Here is a 17,690-nt window from a genome sequence, read left to right on the forward strand (position 1 = left end):
AGACCAGGTCGACGTTAACCTGCACGGGCTGGTTCCAGCGTCCGCCTACAGTGCACTAACCTCAGTTCTTGCACAGGTTCATTCTAGTGAATGGAAGGGCAGCAAGGTTTTGGAAGACAGCCAATGGGAATGCTATTGTATCATAACGTTCAAAAGAAAAAAACTCTGGTATAGGAAGTGGATTTACGTTTCAGGGAATGATTAAATTTGTTTCACCGTTTCACAGAACACCTGAACAGGAAGGCTACAGAGAGGCATTCTAATCCGATGTTCGAGCCAACTCATCTGGACCCTCTCAATGTAGAGTAGTCTCTACTTATGATATTCTGACCACAAAAGTTAGCAACAGTTTCCTTGACATAGGGCAGCCTTGACATAGTGCCAAACCTCACTTGATGAAGTCTAACCCTAACTGGAAAGGAATACAGGTGCGACTTACTGCCAGCCTCGCAGACAAAACTCTGACACGAGGAATAACGGGACTGCATCCCTGTATCTAGGGTTCTGGGACCCCCTACGCGCAGAGCAGCCGTGAGGGAAAGGGACAGAACACTTTTTCCACTTCCTTTGTCCACAAAATGTAGATCAACTAATAGAGAGCTTCAGCTTTTGGCTCAGTCCCTTCTTCACCATGACAGAGGTATATATGTATATATGTGTGTTGTGTGTGTGTATGTGTGTGTGTATGTGTGTGTATGTGTGTGTATGTGTGTGTATGTGTGTGTATGTGTGTGTGTGTGCGCATGTGTGTGCATGTGTGTGTGTGTGTGTATGTGTGCATGTGTGTGTATATGTGTGTGCGTGTATGTGTGTATGTGTGTGTATATATGTGTGTGTATGTGTGTGTATGTGTGTGTGTATGTGTGTGTATATGTGTGTGTATATGTGTGTGTATATGTATGTGTGTGTGTGTATGTGTGTATATATGTATGTATATATATATGTGAATGTGTGTATGTGTGAATGTGTGAATGTGTGAATGTGTGTATGTGTGAATGTATATGTATGTATATATATACACATACATACATATATATATATGTATATAAATATACACACATACACACAGTACTACATAAGAGCCACACACACCCACAAGAGAAGCGTTGCACGTGTGGAGAGTTTCACCTGCTGTACTAGCAGTAGTTGTCAATGGTGTCAAAGAAAGAGAAGTTCAAGTCTGGAGAAGAAAGTCAGGAAGGACAAGAAAAACTGCTTTTCTTTAGTTGCGCTGACAGTAAACATGCGACGGTCGGTGTTCGTACGTTCACTAGCGGCAACTGACCTGGTGTGCCCGACGGCGCGCTCCGGTCGTTAAGCAGTTCGGTATGACTGTTGGGGAAGATCTTGATCTCGTGCAGCTCAGAAACCAATTCACGGCTTTCGCTGCCCCGCGACTCCATCAGGGCGTTTAGGTACTGGAGACGCGTTACCTGCACGCACACGGCGAGTGAGCGGGAATGGCGGCGTGCACATGTGACTAGCTCGACTTACGCGGATGAGCTGCAGGTCTGTTAGTGCCCTGACTGTATAGTCAGGACAGTAACTGGATGGACCGGTGGCCTCCGACGCCTCGAAAGGATCTCTGGGGGATTGACGATGACTCACCACCGGAGACTGATGCACTGCGCACGCAAAGACAGGCTTATTGTACTAAAGCCATTGTCAGCCAACTTGTGTAAATACTTAAAATCTATCCAAACTTGAATTGATTGGATGTCTAATGCGTCAATAGCAGGTAAACTAGGGCCGCTGAGATTAATCAACTAATTGATTGGCAAAGGAAATGTCATCTATTTTTATAATCAAGAAAGTTTACAGACATTGTTCACCTCAAAATTGCTCCCTTGAGCTTAATAACACATTTTTTTAAAAGTCATTATGCCTATTGCCCTTATTTTGGTGAGAGTAAATTCCAAGTTAAATTCATTGTTTTTAATACATTTGAAACTAAATACAGTGGTACCTCGAGATACGAGCTTAATCCGTTCCGGAACTGAGCTCGTATGACGAGATTCTCGTAACTCGAGCGGACGTTTTCCATTGAAATGAATGGAAAACAAATTAATTCGTTCCAGCCCTCTGAAAAAACACCAAAAACAGGATTGGAATTTTTTTTTTATTTCTTCTAATTCGCCATCTATTAACAAAGTACCACATAACTAGTGGTTTAATAGTAATAAAATGTGTTTAATCTAACTAAAATTGGGCAGATTTCGCCGACGGGAGACAGAGACGTTTGGGGGCGCGAGGGGGTGGGGTTCGTTTTTTTCCACGACAACGCACTCAAAGCGGAAAAAGTGGACTACTATCTCAGCATAATACATTTGTATGCCAAGCTCAGCTGAACCAGGCATCCGTTCGGGCCAGCTTTCGGGTTGCTAAACTGATAGCAAGCAGCGGTAAGCCTTTCACTGATGGAGAGTTTGTTAAGAAATGTATGGATGCTGTCGCGGAGATGTGTCCCGAGAAGAAAGATGACTTTAATGCCGTAAGTCTGTCGGCGAGTACAATGACCAGACGCGTTGAAGAAATCGGGAGTAATGTATATGCCCAGCTGCAGCAAAAGACAAAATAATTTGACTTATTTTCATTAGCACTGGATGAAAGCACGGGCGTGCAAGACACAGCGCAACTGCTTATTTTTATTCGTGGAGTTAGCGCAAACTTTGAGATATGCGAGGATCTGGCAGCCCTCCAAAGTCTCAAAGGGACTACAACGGGAGAGGATATTTTTGACAAAGTGTGCCAAACCATGGAGAAGTTGGACCTGGACTGGTCAAAGCTAGCTAGCATCACGACTGACGGGGCTCCTAGCATGGTGGGCGAAACTCGCGGTCTAATGGGACGCATGAACCGGGAGTTGGAAAAAAGGGGTCTCACCGCCCAGCTACGAATCCACTGCCTAATTCACCAGCAAGCACTGTGCTGAAAAGTGTTGACGTGAGAGAAATTCTGCTCTGACAACTGAGCTGAACTTTTATCTTTTAAGATTGTGCATGGCACAACAGAAAGTTAATGTTCCATGGCTTTTTTTTCTATGAAGAATCCAGACAGTTATTTAGTTATTATTCATTTCATAAATAGTGTTATTTATTTCCTGTTTTTTCTGTGAAGAACTCAGAGAGGGTTATTTAGTTATTATCTATTTCATTAAGTGTTATTATTTGTTTCCTGACTTTTTTTTCTGTAAAGAACCTGGAAAGGGTTATTTGGTTATGTGTGGCTTTCTGGAAAACAATAAAAAATTTAAGCTCCCCTACAATCGTCACACTTTCTGTTACAAACTGCCCCCATCAGAGAAGGGAAAAGTTATGTGGCCCTCACAGGAAAAAGTTTGGGGACCCCTGCTCAAGATCTACTCTCATAAGCAGTGGAATAAGTATGGCACTTGTGCTTCGTTTGAGCTTTCATACACTGAACACTTTAGTATTTTGGAATAATAATATGAAAGCTTTTCGGAACTTAAAAATGTCCTATGTTCAAGCTTTTGTAAGATGAGGTAGTACCATTGTACTTCATTGCCTTTGTAACTTCCTATCAAAGTGACTAATAAAAACGCCAAGCTTACTTCTAAGAAGGTAAAATTAACGTCTTCCCATGGAGACCCTAATTTTCAGCAATGCATTGTTGTCATTCACGGCATATACGTACAATCTATTTTTGGATGGCTGGCAACCCTCCCACTTCAAATCAATTGAAGGTCAGAATACGATTTGAGACATATTTAAAACAAGTGTCTTTATTCAATTAAAGTATTAAAATCCAAGCCTCTGCGGATGAAACTATACAAATGTAAATCAAATAGGAAGTCATTCAACATCTTAAAACTCATATTCAAACTAGTTGTTTGCTAACTTACACCCATGAATAGTACACTGTCAATTCTTTTCCCACATTCACTTTTTATTTAAAAAAAAGCTATTACATTAGGGAAAAAGGCATCATGTCCAGTGATTGATCCCACAGAAAAGACAGAGAATCATTTGCTAACTTGTCAATGCTAATCATGTTTACTCCTTAGTTTCTTCCTGACACTACCAACACAAACATTAGCCTTGTCAAATAAACGTACATTGCTCTTAACCCATTCAAGTCTCAACAAATCAAACACTGAAATGTTTATGACAGTTTTTGAACACAAAAGGTTTACCAGAAGAAACAGTAAGCAAGCTTGCTAAAGGTCAATAAACAAATTACCCTTGTAGAGTGTAGCTAAAACTTTGGCATCCCCTTATCTTGATAAATATTATCAGCTGGCCCAAGAATACCTAGGGTTACTAGGCATGAGTCAACCCTTTAAAAATGATCCAGAATATTTGTGAATAAGCGCAGAATTGCACGTTGAAGATGAGTAAACATATGTATACACACGATAAAGTGCTAAAAAACAAAATGGAAAGAATTGATGGGCTAATTTGAGCTTCCAGTTAAGGAGGAATCAAAAGATTTTTGAAAAAAAAAAGAAAAATAAACGAGCAATTCAATATCGTAAAAACCAAAAATCTTTGCTCTCTAGTTGACTACTGCCATCAACTTCAGCATAAAACAGACAAAATCACATTTCCTTTCATTTAAGTTTGAATCAATTTAGGGATTCGAAAGGATGTGTCACTTGTTTTCATTGACTCACCAGCTACAAAAGTCCAATATGAAGTGGGTAGTGTCTGATTTTTTTTTTTAAAGAAAATATATACTTCTTTTTCTTTTTTTTGGTGAATTAATTTTGTCAATAATTCATTTTGTGCAGTAGGCGTGGGACACCCCAAGTTGGTTGCTAGCCAATCGCATGAGACAAACAACCATTTAATTTATTTTCCATTGAAAAAAAAAAAAAAAGATTTATTTTCTATTTGATTTGAATGGAAATAATGAAAAAAATTATTATACGAGACCCCTACCAAAAAAACTGTCACCGTCAATACCGTCTTAATGGATGGATGCTTGTTAACAACTGTATACTTTGTCACAAAATCAAAGTAAATATAATAAAAATCTACACACAGTGTTTATAAAACATAGTACAGTGGTACCTCTACAAACAAAATTAATTCGTTCAAGAAGTGGTTTCGGGATTTTTGGTAAGTAAAAGGCTATTTTACATAGAATTTGCATAACTAGTTTGATGATCATGAATACTACCCCCTGAATCCTTTAAAAGAATGTACAAGTATACCAATTTTGTATTAAATATGTGTGCAAAAAAGAGAAAAATAACATTTCTAATTAAGCCAATAAAATGATTAAGGAATGCATAAACATTTTCCAATGGGATGGAATTGCATGTTGAAGATGAGTAAACATGTATACACACGCATGTGAAAACACAATTTAAGATTATGTTACGCACACTCAGAAAAACTCAAGAAACAATGCGTGACAAACAAGAGTGGCCGGAGATGGTCCCAGATAGCTACACTATCTCTGAAGCGCGGTTTTTGGGTTGGGCTGGCGCCATGCTCCCCTGCCAGACCAGGTCGACGTTAACCTGCACGGGCTGGTTCCAGCGTCCGCCTACAGTGCACTAACCTCAGTTCTTGCACAGGTTCATTCTAGTGAATGGAAGGGCAGCAAGGTTTTGGAAGACAGCCAATGGGAATGCTATTGTATCATAACGTTCAAAAGAAAAAAACTCTGGTATAGGAAGTGGATTTACGTTTCAGGGAATGATTAAATTTGTTTCACCGTTTCATAAATTGGATTGTTTTCCCATCAAGGTTTTTTTTAACCTGGATATTTTATATGTAGAAGCAATCGTAAGTATAGGTACCACTGTATTATTAATAGTAGAAATAACTATAATTACAATGATAAAAGGAATGGAGATGAATCTAGTCCAGTCGGATGAAAACTCGAAGTGGCCCTCACTAGTCAACCCTCTTGAACTTGTTGTTGATCATCATGGCCACCACCTTCTGTTTCGTCTGCAGGAAACCAACCAATGAAAGTAGAGCATAGGTGAGTGAGGGACATGGGGACATAGTGCCAAGCGATCAGTAAGGAAAAAAAATTGAGAAATGCAAAATTAAAAAATTAAATAATCAAATGATCAATGAGGGGAAAAAATGTAAAGATTGCAAAAAAAAAAAAAATCCTTCTTGTGCATGGAAGACCAGACGTCCCTCTGCCCAGCCACTTTATGCAGATGTTCCAAGAGGATACCAGCCGATAGACTCCCCAGTGTCTTCTCTGTCGGCTCTGTGGCTCCCCTTCCAGTGGAACGTTCACAGAACACCTGAACAGGAAGGCTACAGAGAGGCATTCTAATCCGATGTTCGAGCCAACTCATCTGGACCCTCTCAATGTAGAGTAGTCTCTACTTATGATATTCTGACCACAAAAGTTAGCAACAGTTTCCTTGACATAGGGCAGCCTTGACATAGTGCCAAACCTCACTTGATGAAGTCTAACCCTAACTGGAAAGGAATACAGGTGCGACTTACTGCCAGCCTCGCAGACAAAACTCTGACACGAGGAATAACGGGACTGCATCCCTGTATCTAGGGTTCTGGGACCCCCTACGCGCAGAGCAGCCGTGAGGGAAAGGGACAGAACACTTTTTCCACTTCCTTTGTCCACAAAATGTAGATCAACTAATAGAGAGCTTCAGCTTTTGGCTCAGTCCCTTCTTCACCATGACAGAGGTATATATGTATATATGTGTGTTGTGTGTGTGTATGTGTGTGTGTATGTGTGTGTATGTGTGTGTATGTGTGTGTATGTGTGTGTATGTGTGTGTGTGTGCGCATGTGTGTGCATGTGTGTGTGTGTGTGTATGTGTGCATGTGTGTGTATATGTGTGTGCGTGTATGTGTGTATGTGTGTGTATATATGTGTGTGTATGTGTGTGTATGTGTGTGTGTATGTGTGTGTATATGTGTGTGTATATGTGTGTGTATATGTATGTGTGTGTGTGTATGTGTGTATATATGTATGTATATATATATGTGAATGTGTGTATGTGTGAATGTGTGAATGTGTGAATGTGTGTATGTGTGAATGTATATGTATGTATATATATACACATACATACATATATATATATATGTATATAAATATACACACATACACACAGTACTACATAAGAGCCACACACACCCACAAGAGAAGCGTTGCACGTGTGGAGAGTTTCACCTGCTGTACTAGCAGTAGTTGTCAATGGTGTCAAAGAAAGAGAAGTTCAAGTCTGGAGAAGAAAGTCAGGAAGGACAAGAAAAACTGCTTTTCTTTAGTTGCGCTGACAGTAAACATGCGACGGTCGGTGTTCGTACGTTCACTAGCGGCAACTGACCTGGTGTGCCCGACGGCGCGCTCCGGTCGTTAAGCAGTTCGGTATGACTGTTGGGGAAGATCTTGATCTCGTGCAGCTCAGAAACCAATTCACGGCTTTCGCTGCCCCGCGACTCCATCAGGGCGTTTAGGTACTGGAGACGCGTTACCTGCACGCACACGGCGAGTGAGCGGGAATGGCGGCGTGCACATGTGACTAGCTCGACTTACGCGGATGAGCTGCAGGTCTGTTAGTGCCCTGACTGTATAGTCAGGACAGTAACTGGATGGACCGGTGGCCTCCGACGCCTCGAAAGGATCTCTGGGGGATTGACGATGACTCACCACCGGAGACTGATGCACTGCGCACGCAAAGACAGGCTTATTGTACTAAAGCCATTGTCAGCCAACTTGTGTAAATACTTAAAATCTATCCAAACTTGAATTGATTGGATGTCTAATGCGTCAATAGCAGGTAAACTAGGGCCGCTGAGATTAATCAACTAATTGATTGGCAAAGGAAATGTCATCTATTTTTATAATCAAGAAAGTTTACAGACATTGTTCACCTCAAAATTGCTCCCTTGAGCTTAATAACACATTTTTTTAAAAGTCATTATGCCTATTGCCCTTATTTTGGTGAGAGTAAATTCCAAGTTAAATTCATTGTTTTTAATACATTTGAAACTAAATACAGTGGTACCTCGAGATACGAGCTTAATCCGTTCCGGAACTGAGCTCGTATGACGAGATTCTCGTAACTCGAGCGGACGTTTTCCATTGAAATGAATGGAAAACAAATTAATTCGTTCCAGCCCTCTGAAAAAACACCAAAAACAGGATATTGGATTGGAATTTTTTTTTTATTTCTTCTAATTCGCCATCTATTAACAAAGTACCACATAACTAGTGGTTTAATAGTAATAAAATGTGTTTAATCTAACTAAAATTGGGCAGATTTCGCCGACGGGAGACAGAGACGTTTGGGGGCGCGAGGGGGTGGGGTTCGTTTTTTTCCACGACAACGCACTCGTAAACGGAACAAACAAATTTAAATTAACTTGGATTAATATATACAGACACTCAAACATACGTTTAATGTAACTTTACACAACTGAATTCTAATTTTGTTGTAATCTTTTGTTACCTTCGTTTTTCGGGTTGGCGGTTTGCCATGCCTACGCGCTCACGTTTGCTATCGATGGACTGTTTGCTGTTGTATTGCCTTCAAAATATTCCCAAAATGATGCACACAAATGTCCTCACAATAGGATAACGCACGACCACTTGCCAACGAGAAATAGTCTTTAAGGGACGATCGCGGGACCATTCCTAAGAAAGAACAACAGTAAATGACATAGCTGAGCTTCCCACGTATTGATTGTGGGTAATGAAGTTTTATTCTGAGAAAGGTTGCCATTGCCTATGGGTGTTGTCTGCAGGAGTATACTTCATTACCCAGAAAGCCTTCTTTTTGCATGCGCGTTGTGCGTTTCCTGGTCCGAGGAGGAACTCGTTTGAATTAATCGTTCCGTGCTCTTAAATATTGTTATACATGAAAGATATGCAAAAAAGACCTGGCTTGGTCGCATCACGAAATTTTGACCGCATAACGGGCGAATTATTCGATCGAAATTTCCCCCGTAAGACGAGCATTTTGTATGACGAGCGGTCGTATGACGTGGTACCACTGTATATTGAAAACTAAGAATAAAAGTGAATGAAAAGGAATACCCAATGTGTGTTATTGTATAAATTAGAAGAAACAGAAATGTTCTTTTTTCCTTTACTTTGATCCTTCCCCACTTTACTGCTTCACTTCATTGCATATTTTTTCTGAAGCATAAAAAAATCATAAAAATGTCAAAATCCACGCTGATACTCGCAAGCGGAAGACAGATAAAAATGGTGGAAGTCAAGGCACTGCTGCTTCTCTCAGAGCGATATATCATAATATGTCAACACACTGCACTCAGAAAGAGACTGATGACAAGGTACACGGTCGATTGGTCGCCGGTCTTTTGGTCGCGGTCTTTAGGTCGTCGGTCTTTTTGGTCGCCGGTCTTTTTTGTCGCCGGTCTTTTGGTCGCGGTTTGGTCGCCCAAATGATCGGCTGCTGCCATCTACTGTCAATTTATTAAAAAGAAACAAAGCAAATTCACAGATGGTGTTTTTATTGAAGCAGTCCAATGAACCTTTATTCTCTCTGGGAGAACTTGCAATGTGGAAATACTTTAGATTAGATGGTCATTTTTATCAAACAAATAAAAGTATTAGTATACTTTTAGCCAGGAACTTTGACATTAAAATAAAAGGCAATAAGTAAAATTAATTTATTCAAAATAAGACAAAGCAAATTCACAGCTGGTGTTTTTATTGAAGCAGTAAAACTTAAAAATTCTAGCAACCTTCATTCTCTCTGGGAGAAATAAGAGCACTCATTTAACACATCAGCTGCTGCCATCGACTGTCATAGGCGTCCAATGAACCTTCATTCTCTCTGGGAGAACTTGCAATGTTGAAATACTTTAGATTAGATGGTCATTTTTATCAAACAAATAAAAGTATTAGTATACTTTTAGCCTGGAACTTTTACATTAAAATGAAAGGCAATTAACGATACAACAGGCTTCATGCGGTATTATGCCCAGACACACCCAAAAGAAATACGCAGCTGTTAATGACTATGGAAACCCGGCTCGATTCGAGAACAATGTAGAGTACAAGCCATTGCATACAATTTGTAATAAAAACTCCCATCTGTGAATTCCCTTTGTACATAATTTGTAAGTTTGTATTTGTAATTTTTGTACAGAATTTGTAAGTTCTACTGCTAGAATTTTTAAGTCTTACTGCTTCAATAAAAACACCATCTGTCAATTTGCTTTCTTTTTAATAAATTAATTTTACTTATTGCCTTGCTAAAAGTATACTAATACTTGTATTTGTTTGATAAAAATGACCATCTAATCTAAAGTATTTCAATATTGCAAGTTCTCCCAGAGAGAATGAAGGTTCATTGGACGCCTATGACAGTCAATGGCAGCAGCTGATGTGTCAAATGAGTGCTCTTATTTCTCCCACTTATTGCCTTTTATTTTAATGTCAAAGTTCCGGGCTAAAAGTATACTAATACTTTTATTTGTTTGATGAAAATGACCATCTAATCTAAAGTATTTCCACATTGCAAGTTCTCCCAGAGAAAATGAAGGTTCATTGGACTGCTTCAATAAAAACACCATCTGTGAATTTGCTTTGTTTCTTTTTAATAAATTGACAGTAGATGGCAGCAGCCGATCATTTGGGCGACCAAACCGCGACCAAAAGACCGGCGACCAAAAAGACCGGCGACCAAAAAGACCGGCAACCAAACTTCCGGGCGACCTAAAGACCGCGACCAATCGACCGCACACGGATGACAACATGGTCGGAGCCATTCAATTTGGCAATCGTCTTGACAGTGTCAAGACAACAATAGCAATATTTGTACATGAAAATTTCTCTCGAATCTGAGGGTATGGACTACAGCTCCAATAACCAGTTTTTTATTATTTAAATCAAGCGGAGTGGACCGATTTTACTTCAAGTACTCAAAGTACATATGCTTGTAACTGTGATATTTAACAAATACACTTCTTGGTAATTGCACTTGCATTTTTATATAGGCACGAAAATGTAGTATGGTACATAGTAATAATAGGGGTGATCCTATTTTGCGGTTTTTCGATTATCGCAGCCATGTCTGGTCTATATTATCCGCGAAAAACAAGGGATTAGTGCCCTTAGTATTTGTATTTATTTTTTTAACACATCTACAAACATACTGGGAGTCAGATGCTGAAATTGGCTCTTGGGACATTGTCAGGATTTTATTTCATATTATTATACATTTGCTTGCAACAGAGAATACGCTAGGCCTTACTATTAAAATTGACTTGCTCATCATTATTGGCATCACACTTGCTAGCAAAGAGGTAAAAGCTTTGCTCCTGAAAACCTTGGCTAGACTAAACAAAGAGAAGTCAAAACATATTTGACTGCTGGGACTGAACAAAACAAAGAGGAGCCAGAATGCCTTGCAGGGCTGGAAATCGGGTCTTCAGCACTTCCAGAGAAGTTAAATAATCTTGGGGTTTTGTTCAGGAGAGGGGGATGAAAAGGGAGGGAAATCGATAAATGTACATTCCTGGATACAAGCGGCTGAAATTATTTCTATTAGAAATAAGGTGAGAAACTCGGTCAAAGACCCTCCTCCACTGCAAGATTTTGTACAAAAAAAATTAAACGCATCAACAAGGGCTAGCTCTAAAGGGAGTTCCCTTCAAAAAGAGTGCTTTCAGCCAAAGCACCTTCCCTGTCCGCGCCGCACATACCTGGAACTTCATACCAATTAACATACGTGAACTCCCATCTCTGAACCTCTTCGCCAATCATCTAAAAGCCTAGCTGTTAGGCGAACAATATTGCGATCACAACGTTGTCTAAAATTGTGCTACGTGTATGTGTCTAGTGTTTGGTATTGTTTATCTTGTACCTACAATCTTCCATCTCATCTCTAATCTCATATTCTTAACCGCGTTATCCTCATTAGGGTTGTGATGGTGCTGGAGCCAATCCCAGCAGTCTCCGGGCCAGAGGAGGGGGACACCCTGAATCCGTGGCCAGCCAATCGCAGGGCACAATGAGACAAACAACCATTCACACTCACACCTAGGGGCAATTTAGAGTGTCCAATCAGCCTACCATTCATGTTTTTGGAATGTGGGAGGAAACGGGAGTACCTGGAGGAAACCCACTTAGGCCCAGGGAGAACATGCAAACTCCACACAGGTGGCTGTGACTTGGATTTGAGCCCAGTACCCCAGAGCTGAGAGGCACTCGCCCCACCGAGCCGCCTACAAGCTTACATATTTACATATATATGTTCATTAACATGGATATAAACATGTTCATTAATATGGGCTGTTCCTTATCAAATCAATCAACAAATCAATCAATCATTCAATCAATCGGGGAGGCTTGTCAGAGTAGAGTCGCTCCTCTTCCACATAGAGAGGAGTGAGATAAGGTGGCTCAGGCATCTGATTAGGATGCCTACTGGTAGCGAGCATTCTGAGGTGCTCTGGGCACGTAAAACTGGCAGAAGGCCACAGGACACTATGTCTCCCGGCTGGCCTGGGAAACACTTTGGGATCCTTTCGGAAAGAGCTGGATGAATTGGCTGGAGAGAGGCTTCCCTGCTCCCCTCACAACCCCTACTTCAAATAAACGGAAAATTAGTGAATTCATGTTAAAATTTTGATGTGCTAAAATCCATGAGTTTCTCGCTAAAGCCAGGATTGTTGATTTTGATTCTTCTCCTATAGAAAGAAGCGACATGCAGGTAAGGACATACTGATACCTGGCTGGGTGCCTGTACATTGGGGATTACCCAAGGATAACAAGAGGGTACTCTCACTCCACCTTCGGGTGGAATGAGGAGGACTGTATCAAATGGCAGCTCGGAGCAGCCACTTTTTGGAAACCTTGGCGCGGGTTGCTAGTGAGTACTCCGTCTGAGCACTCCCTCGTTTTGTTGGGGGACTTCAATGCTCACATGGGCAATGAGTGATGCCTGGAGGAGCATGATTGGGAAGAACGGCCCTCCAATCAGAATCATGAGCATGCTTTTCATTGACTATAGCTCAGCCTTCAACACTATAATACCGGACGGAGGTAACAGTGGGGCTCTCCGAGTCAAATTCTCCCAATTGTAAAACGGTGACATTGTCAGACGTTTTTATCCCGAGTTCTTTCGAAGTTAGCCGTTTTTTTATGCTAAGCTAGCTAGGAAACGAGTGGACGCTGCGCGCCAAGGAGCGCCACGGAGAAGATGTTTCGCCTACTTGGACTATTCTCTTCCATCTGATGCTGGATTAAGAATTTCTTAATCAACCGTCCACAAACTGTTAGACTTGGTCCCCACCTCTCTTCCTCCATTACACAGAGCACTGGCTCCCCTCAAGGTTGTGTACTGAGTCCTCTTCTATACTCCCTGTACACATACCCACAACTCTAACTCCATCATCAAATTTACCAATGACAAGTGGTCAGACTCATTTTAGGGGGGGAATGAGTCTGCCTACAGAGATGATGTCAACAAACTGTCTTCGTGGTGTTCGGTGAACAATCTCACACTAAACAGCACGGAAATTCCTGGGGGTCCACGTCACGGACAAGCTCTCCTGGTGCGTGTGCGGTCGATTGGTCGCCGGTCTTTTGGTCGCCCGGACCGCGACAACGGGTGACCAAAAGACCGGCCACAAAACAAGGTAAAACAACACGGTCTACGCATCAATAAAAGCCAACAATGGCCATGAGCAGTTTCACTGAGCCGACGTGTGAGTGTATGAGTTTGTATGTACATGCGTTGTCCCTTTAAGAAGCTACGTCAGTCAGGGTCTTAACAAGTTCTCCAACAAAAAACAATAAAAGTCCGGGAAATTTGGAGCTTTTCTTTAGCCTAATAATTACTAGGGCATTAAGTATGACTAAATAGTAATTCACAGTTTGTATTTAGGGAATTTGAGCAACGATTTAAGTGGTAATTACCACTTACCTTCCTGGCGACCAAAAGACCGGCGACCATTAGATCGGCGACCAATCGACCGTGTACCCTCCTGGTCTACCAACACCACGGCAGTGGTAAAGAAGGCCCAGAAGCAGCTCCATTTCCTAAGAGCACTCAGGAGGAAACACTTGGACACTAAGCTTCTGGTAACCTTCTATAGAGCCACTGTGGAGAGCATCCTGGCTACTGATTACAGTGTGGTACGCTGGAAGCACGGCAGCAGACATAAAAGCCATGCAGAGAGGGATCAACACCACCCAGAAGATCATCGGCTGCTCATTGCCCTCACTGGATGACACTGCCAGCCCTCGCTACCTCAGCAGAGCCCGGGAACATTGTTAGGGACCCCTACCACCCTGGTCACAACCTGTTCCAGCTGCTGCCCTCTGGCAGACGCTACAGGTCTCACAAAACACGGAAAAATAGACTTAGGGACAGTTTTTTTCCCAGAGCCACCAGGGCTCTGAACTTGCATTAGCACGACACACCATCCCTTCTGTGCCTGGCTGAGTCCCCTGTCAGAAGGAGTTTCAATTCCCACCTTCGACAAAGCTTCTCTCATGTCCGGGACGAGGTGGGTGACATTGAGTCCGAGTGGACCATGTTCCACGCTTCTATTGCTGAGGCGGCAGACCGGAGCTGCGGCCGCAAGGTGGTCGGTGCCTGTCGTGGTGGCAACCCTAGAAGCTGCTGGTGGACACCGGCGGTAAGGGATGCCATCAGGCTGAAAAAGGAGTGGTACCGGGCCCTTTTGGCCCTGGGCAGCTGACGGGTACCAGGTGGCCAAGCGGCACGCGGCTCTGGTCGTCTCTGAGGCAAAAACCCGGGCATGGGAGGAGTTTGATGAGAACGACTTCCGGGTGGCTTCAAGGAAATTTTGGTCGACCATCCGACGTCTCAGAAGGGGGAAGCAGTGCACCATCAACCTAGTGTATAGTGGGGATGGGGTGCTGCTGACCTCGACTCGGGATGCTGTGAATCGGTAGGCCGAATACTTTGAAGGCCTCCTCAATTCCATCGACACGCCTTCCCATTATCTCTAGGGTTGAAGTCACTGAGGTGGTTAAAAAGCTCCTCGGTGGCAAGGCACCAGGGGTGGATGAGATCCGCCCGGAGATTCTAAAGGCTCTGGATGTTGTAGGTCTGTCTTGGTTGACACGCCTCTGCAACATCGCGTCTACATCAGGGACAGTGCCTCTGGATTGGCAGACCGGGGTGATGGTTCCTGTTTTTAAAAAGGAAGGTGTGTTGCAATTACCGGGGAATTACACTCCTCAGCCTCCCCGGTCTATAGAAGGTCTATTCTTCCCAGAATAGAGGAGAGGAGGGTCTACCGGGAGGTCGAATCTCGGATTCAGGAGTAGCAGTGTGGTTTTCGTCCTGGCCGTGGAACAGTGGATCAGCTCTACACACTCAGCAGGGTCCTCGGGCAGTCAGGGGAGTTCACCCAACCAGTCTTCATGTGCTTTGTGGATTTGGAGAAGGCGTTCGACCGTGTCCCCCGGGCAGCCTTGTGGGGGGTACTCCGGGAGAGTGGGTTTCCGGAACCCCTGTTACGCAAGGTCTGGTCCCTTTATGACCGGTGTCAGAGTCTGGTCCGCGTAGCCGGCAGTAGTGTCGGATCCGTTTCAAGTGGGGGTTGGACTTCGCCAGGGCTGCCCTATATCACCGATTCTGTTCATCACTTTTATGGACTTTTATGCGCAACTGTGGCGTTGAGGGCTTCCGGTTTGGTGGCCTCAGTATTGCATCACTGCTTTTTGCAGATGCTGTTCTGTTGGCTTCATCAGGCCGTGATCTCCAACTCTCACTGGAACGTTTTGAAACCGACTTTGAAGCGGTCGAGATGAGAATCAGCACCTCCAAATTTGAGACCATGTGCCTCAGTCGGAAAAAGGTGGCATGCCCTCTCTGGGTAAGGGACCAGGTCCTTCCCCAGGTGGAGGAGCTCAAGTATCTTGTGGTCTTGTTCATGAATGAGGCAATGGAGCCGGAGATCGACAGGGGGGTCGGTGCGGCGTCTGCAGTGATGCACTCTTCACCGATCCGTCGTAGTGAAGATGGAGCTGAGCTAAAAGGCGAAGCTCTCTATTTACCGGTTGGTCTACGTTCCCACCCTCATCTATGGTCACGAGCTGTTGGCCGTGACCGAAAGAACAAGCTCCCGGATACAAGCGGCTGAAATGAGTTTCCTTCGCAGGATGTTCGGACTCTCCCTTAGAGACAAGGTGAGAAGCTCGGAGTAGAGCCGCTGCTTCTCCGAATCGAGAGGAGCCAGATGAGTTGGCTCGGGCATCTGATCAGGGTACCACTGTATGCCTCCTTCGGGAGGTGTTCCGGGCACGTCTCACCGGGAGGAGGCCACGGGGCTGACGTCGGACACGCGGCATGGAGAGAGGGATATCCAACATACATTGATGCGATTGGCATCCCCCGGGGCGTACCAGATGAGTATAAGCTGCCTAATCAGGTTGCAGCAGGTTGGGAGTCTATTTTTCTTTTAATTACCCCAAACAAAAATGTGGATAGGATAAATTACCTAACCTTTCCTAACTTGGAAATTATACTGAACAGGGATTTGTGGCAATAAAGGTACAACTGGCAGCCACTGGTCTGATGGCGTTCCAGGATCGCAGAGCAGTCGATATGCTTCTTGCGGAGCAAGGGGGCGTGTGTGCAATGTTTGGAGATCAATGTTGCACCTTCATACCGAACAACACGTCACTCGGTGGGTCCCTCACCAGGGCCATTGATGGCCTGCAGACCCTTAACCGAAATATGAAAAAGCATTCTGGAGTAGAATTATCCGCTTGGACAGATGGGTGGGATAAGACCTTCAGCAAGTATTAAGAATTGGCCTTCTCTGTGGTGATCTAAGTGGCTGTTTTGCTACTACTTTGACATTGCATGGGTGTCGTCTTATCCCCTGCTTACGCTCTTTGCTAAACCGACTTATCCTCTGCTGATGAAACGAGAGCAGTGAATTCCAGGAGCATGGCAATTCCGAGAACGAATTGGGCGAAAATGATTTTGTTCTTTCTTTTTCAGACCAGCCGTGCGAGTGGGGACTAAGCCGGTAAAGTTAAAGCAGCCAACGGACATTTTCCCTCATTTGTATTTGCCATAAAATGATTAATATAATAACAATCATTATAAGTAGACGAAAGCTCAGTATAACAAGGACACTTGCCCCCTTCAGCTGGCTCCGAGGAAATTTAATTGTTTTTAGGACTATTGACCTGACAGATCACCAAGTTCCGGGCCGAGGACTGTTGATCTGAGTTCGCCATGAAGATCTGTGAAGGACTCTTAAATTGCTTTGACTTGGATTCCGGCAGATGGCGATAATCGAATCAACTTCCAAAAATACTCGCATATCGTTTCAAAATACTGTCGCTCGGTTCACCTTTTATGGAAATTCTTATGCTTACTTGTGCAAATTCTTACGCAGTTGTTTTTGGTTTCCGATCCGCTCGTTTCACCTTTTATGGAAATTATTATGCTTACTTGTGCAAATTCTTACGCAGTTGTTTTTGGTTTACGACCTGATATGCAATTGATGTTGCAGTTTTTTTTTTACCTTAATTGTGTTATTCGGTTAGCTTATGCAATTGTTGTGTTTTGATTATGTGCGACTAAATGGACAGAGGAGGATGCCTTTCTTCAGAATGCTCCGGTGGCGAGGACGAGCCAGGACCGATTCTCACTTGCAAGTTATCGCTGGATTATGTCAACGATGTCTCTCCTTTTATTAAAGTATATCTATTAATAAACCTATCACTGTCTCCTGGCTGGCCCGGGTACGCCTTGG

The 17,690-nt window shown here is 43.1% G+C and overlaps 1 protein-coding gene and 1 long non-coding RNA gene across 7 annotated transcripts in view; both read right to left on the bottom strand.

The window, feature by feature from the left end:
• Window positions 1–225: 225 nt before the first annotated feature.
• LOC144091029 (uncharacterized) lies at window positions 226–2,073 on the bottom strand. 2 transcript variants are annotated; one of them, XR_013305589.1, is made up of 3 exons: window positions 1,495–2,073; window positions 1,286–1,433; window positions 226–1,212 (listed from the first exon to the last, which is right to left on the bottom strand). It is a non-coding gene; the product is annotated as an uncharacterized LOC144091029 (long non-coding RNA). The 2 variants fall into 2 exon arrangements; XR_013305588.1 differs by having other exon boundaries at window positions 226–1,180; window positions 1,495–2,062.
• A 1,653-nt stretch (window positions 2,074–3,726) lies between these two features.
• The window catches only part of cnnm3 (cyclin and CBS domain divalent metal cation transport mediator 3), a 63,197-nt gene continuing 49,233 nt past the window's right edge, over window positions 3,727–17,690 (bottom strand). The window contains exons 9-12 of one of the 5 annotated variants that reach the window (XM_077623016.1): window positions 7,501–7,631; window positions 7,292–7,439; window positions 7,135–7,186; window positions 3,727–5,924 (exon numbers count right to left, since the gene is read on the bottom strand). In XM_077623016.1, the coding sequence (XP_077479142.1) occupies window positions 7,143–7,186; window positions 7,292–7,439; window positions 7,501–7,631 (323 nt within the window). In that variant the 3' untranslated portion in view covers window positions 3,727–5,924; window positions 7,135–7,142. Of the gene's footprint in view, window positions 5,925–7,098; window positions 7,219–7,291; window positions 7,440–7,500; window positions 7,632–17,690 lie in introns of all 5 variants that reach the window. The other 4 variants (XM_077623017.1, XM_077623018.1, XM_077623015.1 and 1 more) reach the window with 4 other exon arrangements.

This window comes from Stigmatopora argus, chromosome 16 (genome assembly GCF_051989625.1).
Source record: "Stigmatopora argus isolate UIUO_Sarg chromosome 16, RoL_Sarg_1.0, whole genome shotgun sequence".
NCBI classification, from domain to species: domain Eukaryota; kingdom Metazoa; phylum Chordata; class Actinopteri; order Syngnathiformes; family Syngnathidae; genus Stigmatopora; species Stigmatopora argus.